The sequence below is a fragment of the Geotrypetes seraphini genome, chromosome 6 (assembly GCF_902459505.1).
Source record: "Geotrypetes seraphini chromosome 6, aGeoSer1.1, whole genome shotgun sequence".
NCBI lineage: Eukaryota > Metazoa > Chordata > Amphibia > Gymnophiona > Dermophiidae > Geotrypetes > Geotrypetes seraphini.
The window spans coordinates 61,856,055-61,879,094 of record NC_047089.1 but is presented as its reverse complement, the minus strand read 5'-3'; the positions used below and the strand labels follow the sequence as shown (position 1 = coordinate 61,879,094).

Here is a 23,040-nt window from a genome sequence, read left to right as displayed (position 1 = left end):
CCCTGTGGACTGGCACTGGTCCCTGAACCGGTGGTTGAAGAACACTGTTCTAAAGTATCAACTGCAAGAGACAAGATTTTGGTGCAGTCCTCTAGGCTTTTTTGTAGAGGGGAGAATCAATATCCGACTTGTGCCTGGAAAACTTGTGCCTTAAGTGTCCGGTGGTCGCGTCTGCAACCGCCTCACCTCCTCCAGCACCAGATACAACCACCATCTTACATCAAGTAGTCACCGCCAGGAGAGGTGCCGAATTCACAAGAGTTCATGAGATTATGTACACATGCACAAACTGCACTGCCTCCAATGGTTACCTTACGTTCTGGAACGTTGCCCGCCTCACTGCTGTAACTGCACGCAAGCGCTTTCCTGCGTCTGCATGCGATTGTCCACTCCACCTCCCAATTGCGTACAGACGCAGGAAAGCGCTTGCGTGAGGTTACGAGGCGGGTAGCATTCCAGAACAATGGTAACATACCGAGGGCCTCAAAATAGTACCTGGCAGGCTGCATGTGACCCCTGGGCTGCGAGTGAGACCACTGGGTTAAAGCCTTTTCTAGTCATTCATTTTTTATGATTGATTTAACTCTTCCCCCTGATTGGGATCTAAGAAGGGTATAATAGGTCATTAGTTGTGATCTTGATATTTGATTGGAAATTCATCATAAAAAGTCAATTGATCATCTTGGTAGCCCATTGTTTTGCTATAAAAGATTTGAGATATGGGGCTGATGTTCTAAAGGCTTTTATTCTGTAGCATTTTTGCAAGAACTTGCATTTCATAGTTTTTTGGCTTTTTTTTTTTTCACTGCTGGATTTGTAGTTGTAGCAGTGCACCTGTGATGTCAGAATACAGCTAGTTTACACAGACATATTTAAAAATTATGAATATCTTTTTTATATTTCACAGATTATCATCAAGTATTTCAAGTGTTACTGGCAACCGATTGTCTTAAAGATGCTATTCTAGATGCAAAACAAGGTACAGTAAATGTTGAGTCTCCTAGCAAGCCTTTGGGTTAATTGCAAAAAGAAATACATGTGGTTGTGAAGGTGGGAAAGTTAGAGGCTGCATGTTAGAAGAATGGTAGAACCCAACATGGGTAGCCACTGCTCATGGAAAGAGAATGCACAAAAGGTTCAGTTTTAAAGGGGGTCCAGTCCCCAACCTGCAGTGTATTTTTTTTTCTGTCTCCCAGCTCTGATAGTTGCAGGTAACTTACAGCACCATTCCTAAGTAAAGTGTCAGGCCACAATAAGCCTCTGCCTTTCGGAGCCAAAGAGCGGGGCATGAGTTATCTCTCGAAATAGTTCTTTCTGCTGCCAAGCTAGCATATGCCAAGCATATAGTGTCACATACCCAAGCTAGGGCGCCTTCCTCTGCTCACATCCTCGGGTGCAGAGGAGGCAGCTCAACCACTAAGCCACAGCCCTTCCTGTTGGAGAGCAGGATTTACATGTTGGAACAGGTTATTCCATGGGGATGAGGGAGGAATTAGATATTGGTTCAGATGATCTGTCTTGAGGGGAGGGGGTTGGAGACAGATGATGGGGTGGGGGAGGATTGGACCATTAATGGATCCAGGGGAGCAGGAGCAGCAGTTTTACAAATCTGCTCCCATGCATATATGGGGAGACTTCTACTACATATTTTCCCCACATGCAGCTCTCTAAATTCACTGCTTCCTCTGTGTATGGAGAGACTTACACATGTAGTCCTACACCTATATTACAAAAGTAGCTTTGGCATGTGAATTCCCCTTTCTACATACTCTATATCAGGGGTGTCAAAGTCCCTCCTCGAGGGCCGCAATCCAGTTGGGTTTTCAGGATTTCCCTAATGAATATGCATGAGATCTATTTGCATGCACTGCTTTCATTGTATGCTAATAGATCTCATGCATATTCATTGGGGAAATCCTGAAAAACTGACTGGATTGCGGCCCTCAAGCAGGGACTTTGACACCCCTGCTCTATATGCATGTATGCCATTACCATGCAACAATGTTTTTTTGGATGCAAAAGGAAAATGTGGCATATGCCTCAGAACAGAAACAAAATGGGGGAGAATTATCCTATGCTATAGGCTAGGCTGTGCATTCAAACACCGTGGTTATTCATTACAGAAAGCTAACATTTAATTTTATAATTTTTTAGATTTCACCTGATATGGTGGTTATTCACCCACCCCCCAGTTTTACTAAGCCGCAGTAGAGATTTCTACCATGGCCCAGAGCACTAAATGCTCTAACACTCATGGAATTCCTATGAGCCTTGGAGCATTTAACGCTTCAGGCCGTGCTAGAAACCTCTACTGTGACATAGTAAAAGAGGTACTTTTTTCAGCTTGAAAGTCTGGTCTTCTCTGCTCCATTTCATGTTTCTCTATTTATATAACAGTTACAGGTTGTGTTTTATTTTTTATTTTCTTTTATTTGTAACAGAAATCACAGATGCGATCCAAATCTTAGATGAACGGAAAGCCTTACTGTGCAAGGAAGAAAAAATATTAGGTGCTTTAACAAACCACTCTGACTAATTACTGGAGGACCACCACGATTCTGGAGAATTTTCTTACATGAATTCTAGACACTTACCAAAGCTTTTACAAACTGCATCCATTTTTAACTTTTTTTAAAAAAAATGTATTTATGTACTGCAATTGTAGAGACCAGGCTTTTTTTATTCCTGCAATTAGGAGAGTGTATATCAAAGAGATAGGCTTGTGTTAAGAAGCAAGTTGTAGAAAGGAGATGATAAGAGTGTGCATGATTAGGAATCAAGATGGTGGATTGAAGGCTTGGCAGAGCGTTTCGGCTCAGAGGCTTATTAAAAATTTCTTGCTATTATATTTAAATTTACCTGTATCGATGCTGAAGCGGAGAGGGCGTAGTGCCGCTGGAGCCTCACGGCGCTCGGACCCAGCCGCTTTCGGCAGCATTGATCGGCTTTTGCGCCGAATGCAGGACATTGCTGGAGCGTCGGATTGCCCTGCTGGAGACGCACCGGGGCAAGGCGGAAGCGATCTCCTTGGGCCCGAAAACCACCTTGAGCCCCAACGCAGGAGTGCCTCCCTCTCCTCCCCAGAGCGCAAGTTCCCCACGGGTTGAGGAACCATCCGGAGTTGATGTGAGACTCTTCCCTGAGGCCGATGCAACGAATTGGGGATCTTGAAGGAGGATTCTCTGCATTTGCAGAGTCCCCCATTGGAACCTGGGGATTTACCAGCACCACTTTTGACTTGTGAGCAGGAGACCAGCAGCCACGAAGGAATTTCAGCTGGTGAGGAAATTTTTACTTCTAAAAAAGTTCTTTACACATTGGAAAAACCCCAAGAAATAACTCTTGAGGTTATTTGGGACTTAGTGGCAAATTTGACTAAAATTATTAATCCTCAGCTCTCTCAGTTAGAGCATAAAGTTAATACTCAAGAAAAAGAAATTGAAAATATTAAAGTTGACTTACAAGATTTGTAAAATTCAACTTTGAATTCTTCCCAAGAAGCGAAGGCTTCTAAACAAATTACCGAAACACATTAATTTAAGGAGAAAATTGGGAGTATTTGGAAAATTTTTCTCGTAATAATAATCTTAGATTAATTAATTTTCCTAGAGTTGCGGCAGTAACTCCTAGAGATATGTTGAAACGTTATATGAAACAGATATTGGAAATTTCTGAGGATATGCTGCTGCCAATTACCCAAGTGTATTATTTACCAATGAAAAGGGAAGAAAAGTTAAAGGAAGAAGATGATCAACGAGTACTTAATATTTCTACAATTTTGGAACTTTCAGATAGCAAACTTGCAAAACCGGCAACACTCCTCTTAACAGTTGCCCTAACACCAGATAAGAATTGGCTATTGAGACTTTTCTTTAAGAATAAACAGAAAGACTTTCTAGGGTATAAAATACAAATGTATCCAGATTTGTCACGAGATACACAAAAACGGCGACGTGAATTCTTGTTGTTAAAGCCGGGAGTTATTGCTCTTGGGGCAACTTATTTTCTTTGTCATCCATGTAAATGTGTGATAGTGTATCAATCGCAAAAATATGTTTTCTTTGATCCTAGTCAACTGATAACCTTGTCAGCTGCTCGCCTGAAAAAAAGGAGAGGATATATGAAGTACTCATAGATTTTGATTTCCTGCCTCAGCCAACAACCTTTATCTTATCTTTACTTTTATTTCTTTGTTATTATCTCGCTGATTTCTACATCTTGGTTCTAATATTGAGGACCTGAGTTAAAGTTAAGCTATATTAAGCTATCTTGGAATAGTGGGTCAGTAGGACATAATTGTACTTTATTTGCGGCTTAACATTATCTTTCTGTACAAGTGTTAACTTGATTGTAATTGAAAATTGATAAATAAATAAAATTTAAAAAAAAGAGTGTACATGATTAATTAGAATTAGAACCCAAAAGGGTATATATGCACTGAATAGGAATACACATTGTGATGGGATCAATTGCAACCTACTTCATTAAGAGTGTGGAACCACACTCCATACTGATTGCATAGGAACAGTGGTGTACCTAATATATTTGACACCTAGGGCTGATCTTTTAAACACCCCCCTCCTTTATATAAAAAATGTATTTTTAGTAATAATCCATGAGACACACAACAAGGGTGGACTTAGGAAAAGGCGGCATCTTAAAAACTGCAGTAAGCACTAGAACAGTGTATCGCAAACTGTGTGCCACAGCAGATTCTAGGTGTGCCCCGATGAGACGCTGGTAAGGAGGCGAGGCGCCGGCGACTGCTTATAGGATGTGCCTCTCATGACTAGAGGCAAGCAGCCGGCGCTGACAACTCTCCTCCTTGCTGGTGTTTCTCCTCTCCCCCTCCCCCAGAATCACCCACCAAAGTGACAGGTTCAGGGTGGTGGCCAGATGGACCTCTGCGCATGCGTGGACATCGATATGATGATGTCACGCATGCACATGACATTGCGACAACATCCGTGCACTTCCATACAAACATGATGCCAGATAAAGGCCAAATGGCCCATCCAGTCTGCCCATCTACAGTAACCTTCCGGCCAGGGCACTGGGTTTAGTGTGTCACCAGCCAAAAAGTTTGCTGGACACTGTACTAGAACATCAAGACACCCACTGTAAAACTAAACAAGCCAGATTAATACAGATTAATCCTGCACAGTCAGTGGTAACAGAAAACCATGTCCTTTTCATACACACAGAACACAGATACACCTACTCAACACAAACTAAAAATAGAACTATGTAGACAAAAGTTCAACTGAACCACCAAAAAACCTGACTCTGCATACAATGCAATATTACAGCATGGTTCAGAACAAGGTATCTTTAAAAGATATCACCATAATAGAAGGGCATCCAAATAGCGAGGTTGCAATAGAGGCCACAGTAGACCAGGATTCCTTAAATATAGAGCAGTATGATTTTAAAGATTGCAAATTAGCCATGCCAGCTGCTGGGCAAATTGACAGGAGTGACGAACATTGTTTGAAATGTCTATGTACAAATGCCAGAAATCTAAGAAACAAGATTGGAGAGTTAGAACTGTATTGTAATGTACCACTTAAGAGCTTCCTGTACTATACTAAATTGTATTCATTTAAATTGCATTGTAACCTTGAACCTATTTAGGCATAGTGTGACTCAGAAATCTCAGATTAGATTAGAATATATTACACCAAAAGAAATGATAGATATAATAGGCATCTCTGAGACCTGGTGGAAGGAAGATAGCCAATGAGACACTGTCATACTGGGAGTGCAAATTATATTGCATTGATAGAGTAGATCGAATTGGTGGAAGCATAGTGCTATATATTAAGGAGGGCCTTAAATCAAATAGTCAAAATTCTACAGGAACCAAAACATACCTTTGAATCCCTATGGGTAGAAAATTCCATGTGTAAAGGGGAAAAGGATAGGAATGTACTTCCATCCGCCTGACCAGGATGAAGACAGATGCTGAAATGTTATCAGAAATTAGGGAGGCTAATGAACGGGGTAGCACAATAATAAAGGGTGATTTCAACTACCCCGATATAGACTGGGTAAATGTAACGTCAGGGTATGCTAGAGAGGTAAAATTTCTTGATGAAATCAAGGACTGCTTTATGAAGCAGCCGATTTGGGAACAGAAAAGAGATGAAACAATTCTAAACCTAGTGCATAAATTGGTGCAGGAGATAATGGTGCTGGGGCTTGATAACATTGACCATAACATGATCAGATTTGACATAATCCCTGGAGTAAATTCACACAGGAAATCCAATACAATAGCATTTAAATTTATAAAAGGAGACTGATAACATGAGAAGAATGGATTAAAAAAAACCAAACAAACTTAAGAAGAGTTGCTGCACAGGTCAGAAATTTACATCAGACATGGATGTTATTCAAAAAGACCATTCTGGAATCCTAGACCAGATATTCCATTTATTAAAAAAGGAGTAAGGAAGACCAAATGACATTCGGTGTTGTTGATAAGTGAGGTGAATAAAGCTATTAAGAGTTAAAAGAAAAGTTCTTCAGACAGTGGAAGTATCTGACTGAAAATAATAGGAAATGGGATAAGGAATGGCAAGTCAATTGCAAGATCTGAATGGAGTGGTTTGGGTAGATGTGAATCATTTGTTTACCCTTTCCAAAAATAGTAGGACTAGGCATGCGATGAAGCTTCGAAGTAGTAGATTTAAAACAAACTGGAGAAAATATTTCTTCACTCAACATGTAATTAAACTCTGGAATTTGTTGCCAGAGAATGTGGTGAAAGCAGTTAGCTTAGCAAGGTTTTAAAAAGGTTTGGATAATTTCCTAAATGCGAAGTCATTATTCAAATGGTTTAGGGAAATCCACTGCTTATTCCTAGGAGAAGCAGCACAAAATCTGTTTTGCTCCTTGGGATCTTGCCAGGTACTTGTGACCTGAATTGGCCACTTTTGGAAACAGGATAGTGGGCTTGATGGAGCTTCAGTCTGTCCGAGTATGGCATTTCTTATATTCTTTTGACTATTTTAGTAGCTGCCTCATGGACTGACTTCATCCTGTTTATAATCTTTTAAAAAAATGCAGGCTCCAGAATATAAATGGAACTTCATAAACTATGAAAGGAAAGACTAAAAGTCATACAAAAGACACCCAAGCTGAACTATAAAATTTATTTCTATATATCTTACATTGTGACTTGCAGCTCTTTCATTATAGCCCCCTCTGTCCATATTGCATTGAATATCAAATGATAGAAGAGGCTGTAAGTTCTTCATCTCTCAAAGTAGTACTCCCCAGAAGCTCAGATTTATCCATGTTGACCTTAAATCCCGCTATTTTGCTAAAAACCGAAGACTTCCATGACACCAAGAAGCAATAATGGATCCCGAACATACAATAAAATGTCTGAAAGAGGGCTATTCTGTAATCTACAGATCCCACTCAAATCCCCCTCAAATCAGGGTGAGCCCTAATCCAAGCTGCTAATGATTAACAGAAAGCACAAAAAGCAAGGGGAGCAGCGGACACCTTTGCCTTGTCCTCCTTCCAATAGGAAAAATCTTAGTCTATGAATTATTAATATTTAAACATGCTATTGAGAACTTATAAAATGCTTGTACTCAATTACAAATTCTGCCCCTAAACTCACCCTTTGCATCACTATCCACAGAAAAGATGAGCCTAACCTATCAAATTCCTTTTCTGCATCAATCACCAATAAGGCTACCTTATCACTAGTCCACTGTGCTCCCCAAAGTAAATGTAAAGTTATTCTCATATTATATCCCATCTACTGTCCGGCAATATACCCTGATTGATCAACATGGATAAGTGCCAGCAAACCCCTCCCCAATTGAATGGCCAAGGTCTTTGCTAAAATTTTGCCATCTACATTTAAAAGTGAGATCGGTCTATATGACCTTTAGAAAGAAGGGTCTTTCCCCATTTTCAACAATACCAAAATGCTTGACTCTCACCATAGCAGGGAGCAGCAACTGTCCTTCCATTACCCCATTACCCACCCTTACCAATAATTTCCCCAAAAAGTCTATAAAGGTTTTATAGAACTTTTCTGCATATCCATCCAGGCCATGAGCTTTATCATTCTTATCTTAAGCTTCCTAATTACCCTTTCAACTTCTCCTACTATGAAAGGTCCTTTGAGTTGATCCAAGTCCTCCAAATACTATTTATCTCAATAATAGTGTCCCTAGGGTCCCTTCGATAGAATCCTGCATAATTTAGAAAACATCTATGAATATCTTCTTCAGTATAACACATCTGGCCCCCCCGAACCCTTAATCTGTATGGAAGCATAGGTCTGTTTGGTATGCAAATACCTGGCCAACGTGGAACTAGAATTATTGAGTGAACACAAATTAGTATTAAATATATCAAAAAAGTAGCATGCTGCATCTCAGGAGATAGGGAAACACCACAGTTAGATTTTTCATTACATAAGTATAGTATAAAGATGGTAAATCGTTTTAAGTACTTGGGAATTATAATTGATTGTCATTTGACTTTTGAAGAGCAGGTCTCGTCAGTAATCGTTAAAGGATTTGGGGCACTAAGACAGCTTAGAGCTATATGAGATTTTTTTTGGATGAGAAATCGTTACATACTTTGATTCATGCTTTTGTTTTATCTAAGCTGGACTATGGCAATGTAGTATATGCAGGAATAACGGCAGGGCAATTATGCACATATTCGTGATCATGTAACTCCTTTGTACATTTCACTGGTTTCCCATGGAATTTAGGATCATATTTAAGATCTTAATGTTAGCGCATAGAGCACTGTATGAGTTACAACTGTTATCTCTCTCTAACCTGGTACTGTTCTATGCGCCTAGGCATTTATTAACATCTTTGAAAGACAACAGAGTAGCTGTCCCCCCACATTTCAAACGCTCACCTTGCCTCAACTAGAAATGGTGCATTCTTCTATTTAGTTCCAATATTGTAGAACAGTTTACCTGTGGAATTGAGGAAGGAAGAATCATTTCAAAATTTTAAAAGACATCTAAAGGCATATTTTTTTTCAAATGGCCTTTTAAAATGGATAAAATGAATTTCAGGACTGCAGTCAGCATTTATATTTAAACTTGTATTAATTAACAATTTTTAATTTTATTTGTTAATTTGAATGCTATTAGATATGATGTATTAGAAATTTTGTTCTTTTACTTTTTCTTCTTTCTTTCCTATTTTAAATGGAGTTCTTTTCATTTGATTAAGTTATATTGTAAACTGCTTTGATCCTTTTTTGACTGTATGAGCGGTATAGAAAGACTTAATAAACAAACATAATCCAGAGAAAGTCTGTCTTCCAAGTGAAACTGATATAATTTAGACCTTATCTGATGTAATTCTGTCAATATTTTAGGGTCTAAGTTATGCTTATGTGCCTGTTCCAAATCTAAGAGCTTATGACAAAGATTATAACATTCTTTTCCCTCTAAGCCATTTTTTTAAATACTTCCCACTTAATCAAAACCCCCCTTACTACTGCTTTTATGGCATCCCACAATATACCTTCCCTGTATCATTCCACTGTAGAAATACAGATAGTGGTTCTAATATCACAGATGTTAGCATCATCTAACAATGATTCATTTAACCTCTAAAATCCCCACCCCAGTCCCAAAAGATTACCCATACTGGCACATGTTCTGAGATCTGAATAGCCTCCATATGTCCTTAGTAGTATCAAACAAGGTTCTATGTATTCAAATTCTATCAATTCTCATATATGTGATTGGCATGGGAAAAGGTATAATTTTGCTGAACCATGAGATCATCTCCAACAATCCACCTATTCCAAACATTTCATGAGGCTCAGCAAAGCCCTCCTATGATATTTACTGTATTATTGTACTTCTCCCTTTAAATTGTGTATCCAATTCACTGATCTCCACCCATATCAGACAGTGTAGCTTGAACATCTTGCCCCACCCCTGCCATCTGAGATTTCAGATCTTTAAACCAGGTTACCATATTATTTTCCTGTGACCTCCAATGTGTCATCCTGCAGGCCTGCCATTTCCTCATCCTCTGAGCTAGAAGGTAACAGCCATTTTCTTTTTCTCCGTCGCTACAATCCCAGTCTCCAACCTCTGTTTATCACTTGCATCTGCCACAAAGCAGAACTTATCCAGCTTCTTTCAACTTCCAATCTCTGCAACCCTATTGGAGCTCCAAAGCTAAGTAGTAGGGCACCTGCCATTTGGAGAATCAAAAGGTAACACCTATTAAGAGCACCGTTGCTCCACACACTATGAGCTTTATATAAGACATCCCACATAATCCATTATGTCAGTGCTTCTTACAGTAGAACATTACTTGATATATCTATGCAGCCTTAGTAGTTAGATATCCTTTAGAGCTAAGTATGTTTTGCACACCAATGTTGTCCAAGTCTGTCCTGGAGTACCTCATTCGTCAGTCAAGTTTTCAGGATATCCACAATGAATATGCATGAAAGATTTTCATACAATGAAGGCAGTATTTGCAGATTAATTTCTTTCATATTCATTGTGGCTATCCTGAAAACCTGACTGGCAAGGGAGTACTCCAGTACAGACTTGGAAAACACAATTTTACACCATACAAGATGTATTTAAATGAGATTGTCATTTTAAAATTGATCATATAAATGAAATATATTTAATGAATGCACCAGTAGTAAAAATAGCAATCTCAGCAGGTCACTGTATCCTTACCAGAGCAAACTTCATTCATCACTATTCTCTAAACAGCTCTGTGCCACACGCTTTCTTAGTTGGTGCAAAAAGTTTCAGAACATAATTAAAAGCTTTAACAAAACAGTTTGACAGAAAAACAGAGCTGTATTGTAGCTTGATTTAGACAAAGTTAACTAAAAGTAGTCTCTGTATGCCATCTGTTTGCACCTCTGTTCTACCTGTTCTAAAGGTCTTTTACAATTTTTCCTTACAGTAACACACCAAGTACAATAATATGATTTCTCCCTGCTCTCCTTGTATTATTGAGCTCCTGATGTATAGAATTATCCCTTTCTTTTCTTTGTAGATCATCAATCCTTAGGTTGACTTCAAATGGATTAAATCTGGTTGTTTCTCTACAGCGATACCTACTGGTCAAGACAAATGTATACTGGGCTCCAAAGGGCAGAGTGGTTTGCTGCTTTTAGCTGTAGCCTATCACTGCAACAGCCAGCCTAAACAAGGAGATGAGGCAATTGAATGGTCAGAGCACCCAAAAGGGCTCCTATAACTAGATACCCATAGTAATCTTCAAGAAGAAGCCAGGAAATTAAAATCATTTTACCGTATTTTTCACTCCATAAGACACACCTGACCATAAGACGCACCCTAGATTTATAGGAGGAAAACAAGAAAAAAAACATTCTAAACCAAATTTCCCTGCCAGACTCTGCACCCAACCCCACACTCTTTGCCAAGCTCTGTACCCTGTCCCCTCTTCCTGACAGGCTCTGTACACTGTCCCCTCTCTGGTGGTCTAGTGGTAGGCTGGGACAGGGGACAGGGCAGGCAGGCCTAATGGCTGGCAGGCAGGTAAGGGCAGGCAGGCCTCCCCCTTCCCAGGTAGCCCCCCTGGTAGGCAGGCAGGAGCACTACCCCTCCCAGGCCTACCCCCTCCCAGGTAGCTCCCCAGGCAGGCAAGCAGGCAGGCCTATCCCCTCCCAGGTAGCCCCCCAGGCAGACAGACTTCCCCCCTCCCAGGTGTAACCCCCCAGGCAGAAGCTGCCCTGCCTAATTAAAAATAGGTTTGGGGGGGGCCTGCCTCGTCAGCCATATCAGCTGTTAGTGCTCCAGGCAGCCATGCCCAGCAAGGGAGGGCCTCGGAATTTACAAAAAGATAACGGGAGGGGTTTGGGTATTTGCTCTATAAGACCCACCCTTATTTCCATCCCCTTTTTGGGGGTGGAAAAAATGCGTCTTGTGGAGCGAAAAATACGGTAAATCAAATCCATCCATAAAGTACACAGACAGACTCAGAGTCTTAAATATATTTATTTTACACAGCAAAGTGCAACTGACATGATTTATAACTATGCAAACAATTTTTTTAACTTGCTTTTTTTTTTTTTCAGTAATCACTTCAGATTTTATATTATAAATTCCACTTAATCTAAGACATCTAAAAAGATTTGCTAATAACTAAATGTCATATGCAATGTATACTGTCATTTCAAAGAATATCTGGTAATTATAAGCTTCACCAAAATGTAGTGTAACATGGCAAAAAAAAACCAACCAGATTTATTGTTCTAATACACGTTGTGTTTAAAATCCAAACAAAATTCAGTTCAGTGGTATTCAAGTTCAGCATTTTTTGGTATTGCAATGTTGAATGTTCAAAGGGTTTCCATTTCTCTTCTTGGTACCCTGGCCGGCACAGGTAGCAGATGCCAGGAATCAAACTCGGGTCTTTTGCATGGCAATGTACAGAACAGTACTTACTGCTAATTCATCAAGCTAGTCTATTATGTAATACACAACAGTGCATGTAAATTTTAGAAAACTCGATTGCTATCTCTTTTCAAATCCTTCAGTTGCTATTTTAAATATACAAATCGTTCTATTTTTCCTATCCGAGGATCTCTGTAGTTAAGATTTCATAATCAAATACAGAAGAGATTTGTGCATAACATTACCTTGAGTTGATATCCAAAGCACCTTGTGAAATAGGATAACAAAAGTCTTAAAAAAATGTCAGAATGCTTACAGCCATTATTTTCAGTTTTTAAAGGCTCCACATTTACTGGCTTTTGCAATGAATTCCTTTAGTAAAGGACCATCCATCTGCCAAAATGCTGTAGTCTGTGTAACTTCCGTCAAATGATTGACACAAAACTTAAAGCAGAATTCTTCTAAATCCTAAAACATAAGACAAGAGAAGCCTTTTTACAAAGAAGTGCACAAACCCCCCCCCCACACTTCAAAGGCAAGGCATTCTAATAAAACTCTGAAGTAACAGCACTTCTGACTAGTTACGGTAACTTCCCTCCCACCCACCCTAAAACTTTTACCCACACCATCTTCTAAATCTTGCTATCCCATTCAATAATTAGCTCACCACAAATCTGATAGATGTGTTTACTACTTGCAGAGAATCAGAACAGGCAGATAGATCTCACATGAGGGGTCAACAGCTTCTCTTGACTTACCAAACAGCTAAGAGAAAGGTAGGACTTTAGCAGGTATTTTTCTCTTTTCTTTAAACACTTAAAAAAATTAATCACACTAGTTTCTCCCATCATTCTTGTGCATACCTGCCAAGAAGGGGTGGTAATAAAGGAATAGGGACATACTGGCTGGACAGTTGAAGATAATGGAAAGCTGGATAAGCTGGACAATGGCGGACAAAGAGGCAGCGGGAATGCTGGACATACAACCGAGGCAGAAAGAAAAAGGGGGAAGGGGGAGAGAGACTAAGGGGTCCTTTTACAAAGGCACGGTAGTGGTTTAACGCACGGAATACCACGCCTTAAACCGCCTGTTGTGCTAGTACCTAATGCCTCCATTGACGATGCGTTAGGATTTTAGGCTGCCGCGGGGGTTAGCACGTGATGAAATAAATGTCTGACGTACTAACCCCCGTAGCGCGCCTTGATAAAAGGAGCCCTAAATTTAGTGAAGGACTGGGGAATAAGGTTGGGCATCAGACATTCCAGATTGTTTAGAACTGAATGTAGGAGAAAAAGTGTAGTCAGGAGGCTGATAAGAAATGGCAAATGGACAACAGATTCTGGAAACAGAATTAAGAAAAGATGAACAGAGGCAAGCAGAAATCAGAGCATGTGACCAATACAATTTTTAAAAATTACCAAAAGGTAGAAAAATTATTTGCAATTTTGTATTGGAATGTCATTTTGCAATATACAATATATCTGCTATCTATAGAGTGTTGTACTGTATTGAAAGTTATGCTGAATGCTTGGGGGGAGGGAGATGCAATTAAAGTCAGCTGCTACTACTTCAAACTTGGAATTATTTCATCTAGTTTTTCAATGGAAGCTAAAATCAAGCCTCTGTTTAATGGTTAATTTATGTTTAAATATTGTCAAACAATGATTTCCACATATTATAAAGGTGAATTTAAGTATCACAGTTCATCATCTTCATCTTACCCTTTCCGCACTAAATATACACTTTCAGTCCAACAATGATGGCAGGATTCTAGTTAACATCTACTATTACTACTATCCATTCAGTTATATCTGACCCTTAGATACTCTGAAGGCCAGTCCTCACCATGCTTCCCCGTTTTCCACAGCTTTCTTCAATTGCTTGATGTTCTTTCCCATGTCATTCTTAATGGTATCCAACCAATGGGCCTTTGGTCTCCCCTGCTTCCTTTTACCACTGACCATTCCAAGTAGCACCTCCTTTTCTAGTGAAATCGCCCTCATCATATGTCCAAAATAGGTCAGTTTCTGTCTGGTAGTTTTACCTTCCAGTGACAACCCTGGGTTTATATGATTAAGAACATATTTGCTGGTGATCTTAGCTATCCATGGGATTCATAGAAGTCTTCTCTAGCACCACAGCTCAAAGGCATCTATTTTTCTTCTATTTGCTTTTGTGAGTGTCCATGTCATGATTGGGAATACAATGGCAGTGATCAGTCTTTGGCTGATGGTGACTGATATATCCTTGCACTTCCATATTTGGTCCATGCTCACCATGGCTGCATGCCCCAGTCCTAATCGACATTTGATCTCTGCTGTCAAACTGCCACTATGATCAATGAGGGATCCAAGGAAAATGAAGCTATCAACCACTTTTATTTCATCACTATTGATCTTTATGTGCACTTTCTTGTTGGCGGTAGTCATGATTTTGGTCTTCTTAATGTTCAGGTAAAGTCCCATCTTCTCACTTTCTTCTTTCAGCTTCAGGATCAATTTCTTGAGGTCCTTCTCATGTTCTGCCAGCAGCGTAGTATCATCTTCATATCTCAGACTGCTGATGGTTCTTCCGCCTATTTTTACCCCAACACTCGAATCATCTAAGTCCAGCTTCCTCATGATTACTTTTGCATAGATGTTGAAAAAAAAAAGAGAGAGGATGCATCCTTGTCTTGTACCCTTTTTTATCTTGAACCATTCTGTATCTCCATACCTAGTTTGCACTGTAGCTTCTTGATCTTAGTAGAGCGATCTGATTAACCTGATCTGGTGCGCTGGCACTCTTACCTCAACTCAGTGCTTCCCAACGCTTGTCATGCTCAACACATTCAAAAGCCTTGGTATAATCAATGAAAGCACAGGAAGAGCTTCTCCTGGCAATGTACAGCACTGTGTACGTCTAGCAGCGCTATAGAAATGCTAAGTAGTAGTAGTAGTAGTGCTCCCTCGCCTTTTCTATGATCCACTTCAAGTTTGTGATGTGATCATGGGTCCTTCTGCCCTTACAGAATCCAGCTTGGGCATCAGGAAGTTCTTGATCAAAGATGTTGTCCAAGCGCCTTTGGATGATCTTTAGAAGCACTTGACTGGTGTGGGGGATCAAGGCGATTGTTCTATAGTTGATACAGTCCCTGGCATTGCCTTTCTTCAGCAGTGGGATAAGTACTGATCTTTACCAGTCCTTTGGCCATGTGCAGGTCTCCTCCAGATCTTCTGGCATAGAGCTGTCAGTGAGAATCTTGGGACTGGTTTGAGCAGCACTGTAGGGATTCCATTAATTTCAAGTGCTTTGTTGTTTGGCAGCTGCCGCAGTGCCCACTTCACTTTCTAATAGGTCTGGTTCTTTTTCTTCTTGATCCCCAAGCTCTTCAGGGTAATCAGTACTGGTTAACATCAGCCTAACCTAATTCAGGTACAAGAAAAAAGTCAGACCAAGAAAACTGATCTGAATAAAACTAAAAACATTACAAATGCTATTGCCAGGTAGACAGCCAAAAATTATCTACGGTATTTAACATGGATTTGTGCTAATGGCCTCCAGAAAGTTCTGAAGATTGCAACAGGATGTCAACATATGAACTTCTGACCAGGCCAAAGTGATGCATGCATCAGAAATCTGTTTGAACTGGCACAACAGTTATTGCACCAAATAAAAGTCAGTTTGATTGGTTGGAATGAGTTAGAATAGTTTTACTATGTTAATAAATACTATATGATAATAAATACCAATCAGCAAGACTATTTGACTGCCACCCAAAATTTATATTAAAGAAATCTGAATATTCTGGGGCTTGGGTTTCTTCACTGATTAATACTGGAGATATGAATTGTGCTTAGGAGTTCAATTACCTGCCATCGAGGACAGTTTGTCTCAGGGGCAATTTCTCCAAGTGAGTTAGTATGGCGCATACTATGACTGGAACAAACCTCGCTCCTAAACCTGGGCATGTGGAGTATGATCTCAGAATCTCACAGTTACTGCTAACATTTGCTGTAGTACTTGGATTGTGCCAAAGAGGGCTTCTTTCTGGAGTTAATAAGATATATATGCCATGTGCTTGCAATTTCTTTTTGATCAAGCCTGCAACATTAAAATAATGGGAAATATTTCTGTATCTTTCTGCCACATTTTCTTGGTCTTGGACTGCATTTCTTGATACTTGAGGATCTTCCCTCTCTCCACATGACTCACCGAGTAATCACTTGGGACCAACACCTCTATAATCAATGTCATTCTGGTGTATTTCTCTTTCTGTTATATCCAGTTTTCTGGCATTCAGCTTTTTAGCAGTCAGGATTGGGATGTCTTAGGTGATCATAACCTTTTCATTTTCCACAATTCTATTAAGGTCATCATGGACCAAATGCTTTTCTGGTGCACTGATTATGTAATGCTTGTAGAATTTCCAATGAATGAGATATACCATCTTGTGCCTTTCTGTATAAAAAAAAAACTTTCCACCATCAGCACTTTGCAGCCAGCCACAAGATGCGTAACTGTTTCTAGCTCTCAAGTTTCAAGTTTATTAGGTTTTTGTATACCGCCTATCAAGATTATCTAAGAGGTTTTACAATCAGGTAGTCAAGTATTTTCCCTGTCTGTCCTGGCGGACTCACTATCTATCTAACGTACCTGAGGCTATGAGGACTGAGTGACTTGCTGTAAATCCATAATGATGTCCATAATCCGCTGTCCTGGACAGCAACTATCAACTACTCATGCTTAGGCTTCAATTGACCACTTCTTAATCATTCATGTGTCCAATGTTGATCCATAAATGGTTCCTGGAGTAACATTTTGTATTTCCTACTGCACTTATGTATTTGCCACTTGTTGTTTCTGCCCTGTTGATCCATTTCCTTGAAGAGCTTTTTCTCTTCCTTTGCAAATTCTGTGGCTTTCTTCCCTTTTGATACAGATTGATTTTTTTCTTTCTACTCATCAGACTTCTTGTCCAAGTTTAAAGATGGAACTGGAATCCAGAAGTTTTCTTTTATAATTCAGCACCTTGAGATTGCATTGATTGAGATCTGGTGATACCATTAGGTAAGCCTGGAGGTCTACGATAGTAGCTCAATAGGTGTTATCTATTTTTATGAAACTCATTCCTCCTGTTTATTATTCTGTATATTTCTTTAAAAAAAATTGGTATAAACACACACACAAACTTATGGCCGACTCTCTGGATACAATGGTTGAAATCCATATAGGTACCTTAACTGAAAAGCTGAATTCCAAATCTTACGTATGAAAAGTGGATTCCAGATAATTTTCAAGAACTATATCCATGAATATCACATTTTTTAAATGTGTACCTTTTAATGGAAATTTCATACATTCTATGGTTATCTATAAAGACAGTCTGTTGGTACGAGTTCATGTTTGATTTAAAAAAATGCACTTAACAGGTTTTAGAACTCACCTCTTCAACTGGTTTATACCAGTCTATAGCAATCACTAAAGTAGTGATGAAGCAGTGTTGGGTCATTTAGATATGTAGAAAAAAAGAACGAGAAAGTAAATAAATGTGGTACAATTTAACTGCTTTGATACTATAATTAAATGTACCTTATTTATGAACCCTCTCATGGAAATAAGTTGTAGGTAATATATTTTTAAAGGTAGACTCGCATATTATACACCTGTGATTAATATAAGAGTTGTGCTCTCATTAGGCTAGTGCAAAATGAGCAAAGGATGACTGTCCAAATAAACATGTAATTATAGGCTGGATTACATCAATGTTTTCAAAAGATATACAGCATTATAAAGTAACAGGATACAGCTACTTTCACAGCTCCAATTTTCACATCTCATATGCAAAAATAATACATTATACACATGATATAGCAATGTATGTTCTGACCCTCCAAAATACTAGCCTTTTTTTGTCTAAAAGATTTGGATAACACCATAAAATCACAATCAAGAAAAACTGCAGCTCCTCCACTTGATACACATGTAAGAGAGGAAAAGAGCACCAAAGTGGGCATCTCTTTGAGGAACATATAAGCTAGAGATTAAAAAAAGCAGGAAAATCCATGTGAAACTTACTGTCAGTACTACTGATGGAGAAAAATATTCTCGGTTACCCCAGTGCTGGCTTTTCAGCAGTCACTTACTCTGAAGCCAAAACTGGTGAGAAGCTAGCTTCAAAACAAATTCAGAAATATATATAAAACATCTATGGAAACACTTAACAGACACACAAGGGGGTTGAATTAGCACAAGCTTAAAACTTGTGAGCAGTAGCGCCAATCGTCAAGGCTTCAACCTCAGCTACTGTCCATTCACACATCTTTCGTAAGCATTCATAACTACCCTTAAAAAATAAAAATAAGTCAAATCTTTCATTCATTCATCTCATACTTTGATTTTTAAAAATGTACTGGGCATGTCAGCTCGACATCTTGCAGTTTTGCATTAGAAGCTCAGAATCAAAGAAGATTTTAAGCATAAAGTATTTTTTTTTTTTTTTGAGTTCAATAATTTTTATTAAGTATTTTAAAGGATACAAGAATCATTTAAAGTACATAGAAACAAAATAAAGCTTTCTGTATATAAAATATATAAATCTATGTTTAACTGTATAGGAGCAAAGGCTCCAATTATTAAAAATGTATGTAAGGGATATATAAGATAAAGATGAGAGAGAGCAGTAAAGAAAAAGGAAAGAAAAATGAAAGAGAGAAGAGAGGAGAAGAAAAGGATAACAGGAGTGTCTAAGAAGATGAGCGTACATAGGAATCTAAGAATGACCATGGAGATTTGTTGTATTTCAAGTTCATGCAGGTTCGGAATGTAACTCTCTTCTCATATGCGTAGGATTCAAATCTATGATACATACTCAGAGAGTTCCACCAAAAGGTATAATCTAATAGCGAGGGTGATTTCCAATTTTTTAGAATGTGCATGAGGGCAGTCACCAACATGGTATCAATGAGTTTAGGTGGACAATTTGATTGTGTGAAACATGGGTGTTGAGAGCGAAGGATTACAATGTCTATAGAGATTTCTTCTGAGCAGTTAGTAATAGATTGTATGGTGTTCCAGACGTAGGTCCAAAAAGAGCGGACTAGAGTACAATGAAATAGCATATGATCAAGAGTTCCTTCCTCTTTCAAACAGTTCCAGCAAACAGAGTCTTGCTTTAAGTTAGCTTTCCACATGCGAAGTGGGGTCCATATTGCCTGCCACATAAGGAAGTACATTGATTGTGATACTCTAGAAGATAAAAGCGGGCGATTTGTTGATGACCAGAAAAGCTCCCAATCAATGTCAGAAAGCGGAGTGGTAAGTATAGCGTCCCAGTGCTTCATAGAGTGAGGTGAAAAAGTGAAGGAGTGATCTCTTAAAATACTGTAGAAGGATGATATCGCCTTGCCTTTTAATAGAGACAGAGAAGACCAGTTGTAAATAGTATTTTTGGAAGTCATATAGTCAAATCGTATATGTAAAGAAGGCAACACTCCAGTGAGAGAACGCCATTGTGAATAAGTAGAAGGAGGCAGCGAGTATGTAGAGCACAGTATATCGAATGGAATTAACGAGTTGAGGGTAGACAATTGATGGACAAACCATATACCTGCCCGCTGCCACCTTTTCCATGATAGAGATTTGTCGTGATTTTGAATTTTGGGATTGTTCCAAAGGGACATGAGTGGACTAACCTTAACTGAGATTTCAGTCAATGTATCTATAAGATAAAGAGCATGCTGCGTTGCACCCAATAAAGAGTATCTCTTTAAGTGCCTTGGTATTGACACCGTTAGTAAGCATGAGATGTGTAAAGGCGTACATAAAAAACATTCCATTTCAAACCAGGCAGGAAGATCTTGAGTGGGAAGATTTTGAGTGGAGGAGTTAGTGAGCCAGTAAGCTCCATATTTGGCTAATGAAGCAATATAATAGTGATAGAAATCAGGAAAGTTGAGACCACCGTTGATCTTAGAGGCTTTCAGTTTGGCGAGAGCAATTCGAGGTTTTTTCTTGTTCCAAATGAATTCAGATATTTTCATATTTAGCCAATGAAATAATGATTTCCGGCATAACAGAGGGAGCATAGAAAGGATATAATTAATTTGAGGGGCCAGAGTCATTTTGATGGATGCAATTCTACCCCACCAGGATAGAAAGAGTGGAGTCCATCGAGATGTAGTGTTTAGAACTAGATTTTTGACTTTAGATATATTAAGATCTTGAGCATGAACCGAATCTTTATGTATTAAAATCCCCAAGTATTTCACAGCTTCATGTGACCATGAGAAAGGAAAATGAGCCAAATCTGATGGAAGTATATTATCATTTAGAGGGAAGATCTCTGATTTCTCCCAATTAACAGAGTATCCGGAAAGGAGGGAGTATTGAGTGATAATATGAATAAGATTGGGAAGGGAGAGTAAAGGGTCTCTCAGAAAAAGTAAAACATCATCAGCATAAGCTGCTAATTTGAAATCTCGATCAGAGGAGGGAATACCTTTAATTGAGGGACTTTGTCGTATAGCTGAAAGGAGTGGCTCTAACACTAAATTAAATAGCAATGGTGAGAGAGGACAGCCTTGTCGAGTACCTCTATGGAGGGGAAATTTATTGGATAAAGAGTTGTTAATCCTAATACGAGCTGTGGGTTGATGATATAGCGTTTTTATCCAGTTTGTAAAAAATGGGCCAAAATTATACCACTTCAGGACACGGAAAAGGAAAGGCCACTCCACTCGGTCAAAGGCTTTTTCAGCATCAATAGCTAGGCCTATTACAGGGTCTGACATTGTTTTAGCATGAGCGTTAATATAGTGAAATAGGCGCAGGTTGTCTCCTATATATCTTTGTTTAATGAACCCTGTTTGATCTTTATGTATAAGCAGTGGGATTATTTTGGTAAGTCTTAATGCAAGTAATTTTGCCATTATCTTGTAGTCTAAATTGAGGAGAGAGATGGGGCGAAAAAGCATAAAGTATTTTAATAGCTAAAAAGCTGACTTCAGGACCAAACAAAAAATACAAGCAGATTTTGCATTCCTAAAGGTCCTGCCAATCTCCATCCTCTACGTATTGATACTAGGGGAATTCTGCAAAACTGCCCTCATGTTGAATTTATATTTTCATGCACAGAATTTGGCCGCCATTTTTAATGAACACAGCAATGTTGCAGCTCACAGTTAGTTAAGCTTTTACTAAGGGTACTGTTGTTCTATTTTCACCTCATTCTCTGAAGAAAGTGTTTGAAAGGTGCCGCTGCAAGTCTTGTATCTCTCTAATACTAGATATTGAAAACCAAATACATTGAAGACTTGAAATTATTTAAGTGAAGATTTTAAAAAATATATTAATATTCTACATTCACTAGTAAAAGAAAGAAAATGTGGGATCGATGATGATTGCTACCAAGATATGTTATGCTAGCCTATTGGCATTCTGAAGATCCTAGTCATGTGTGATGTTACTTCAGTGCTATTAGTGGTTAAGCCTTTATTATTAGTGAGAAATTAATTCTCTTTAGGCATTTTGATTGTTTGATTTAGTCAAATCTTCCTGTGACTGCAACATACAGTTTGCTCATCTCCACCACCATTTTCACCACTTTCTAAATCCTTCAACTTATGCAAAACATGGAAACACATTTTGTTAACATACACAGGCACATCAAGCCACCCTAACCTTTTACAGCTTTCAAATCAATACAGATAATGTAATCCAACCTATAATTCATTAGAATAATTTAAATTTTGTCCACAGCGTATTTTGCACTGATATAATGAAGCAAGCACAACTCTCCAAGTAACAAATGTATTAAATTAGACATTTGAGCAAAGAAATCATCAATATATTTGTTGATTTATTTCTATGAACAGCAATAGAAGAGTACCAAAACTGGTGTGCATCAACAATACATGTAGCAATTTAAATAGAAAAAAGTTTACAGTCTTCATATTAAACATTTGTTCTATTGCACTATTCTCCAAAAAGATTGGCATAACTATAAAATGGCATGGATACATACTACAAATTTCTAAAGTGCTGAAGGCATACACAGTACTATACAGATAGATAGTTGCTGCTCAATGGAGCTCACAATCTAGTTAAGCCAGAACTCACGACAAAAGTCTGTGGGAATACTATAGAGAAGTGGCTACGATTTAAAAGCAGTCTCTCAAAATAAAGTTTTTAGACTGGATTTGACAGCCAAAAAGGAAGCATTGTGCATTGACTCAATGTATACCCACAGCTTCCGATTCCAGATGTTTATTATTGTAAATTACCTTATAAAGGCAATAGTCAGAAAAATAAGAGAATTTCAATTTATTTGTGTTGCAAAAGTATTGTATTTTTAGGTGGATTTCTTCTCTGAACTCCAGCACCCTCCCTCTCCTCTTATTTTCAAGTGACATGAGCTTGTGTCTTTGCTGTCACTGCTCTATGCTGCTTCCTCCAGCTCTTCTGCTGGTACAATGGAAGGCTTTAAAAATGTGAGAACAGACACTTCCTGCTTCTGGCGAGTATACATATGAGCCTACATTTTATATCCTCCTATGATGCCAGCAAGAGAGCATACGTACAGTACAGAGCAGTAGCAGCAAAGACACAAGCTCCCGTCCCTGGAAAGAATACCAGTGGCACTCTCTGATGACATCATC

The 23,040-nt window shown here is 38.8% G+C and overlaps 2 protein-coding genes across 9 annotated transcripts in view; one reads left to right on the top strand and one right to left on the bottom strand.

Moving 5' to 3' along the window:
- The window catches only part of SETDB2 (SET domain bifurcated histone lysine methyltransferase 2), a 273,867-nt gene extending 269,513 nt beyond the window's left edge, over window positions 1-4,354 (top strand). The window contains exons 33-34 of the mRNA XM_033949980.1: window positions 908-979; window positions 2,442-4,354. Coding sequence (XP_033805871.1) covers window positions 908-979; window positions 2,442-2,536 — 167 coding nt within the window. The 3' untranslated portion in view covers window positions 2,537-4,354. The remainder of the gene's footprint in view (window positions 1-907; window positions 980-2,441) is intronic.
- A 7,631-nt stretch (window positions 4,355-11,985) lies between these two features.
- Window positions 11,986-23,040, bottom strand: part of LOC117362203 (RCC1 and BTB domain-containing protein 1) — a 112,903-nt gene continuing 101,848 nt past the window's right edge. For all 8 annotated transcript variants that reach the window (XM_033948198.1, XM_033948196.1, XM_033948197.1 and 5 more), the window contains one exon: window positions 11,986-12,871. In XM_033948198.1, coding sequence (XP_033804089.1) covers window positions 12,731-12,871 — 141 coding nt within the window. In that variant the 3' untranslated portion in view covers window positions 11,986-12,730. The remainder of the gene's footprint in view (window positions 12,872-23,040) is intronic.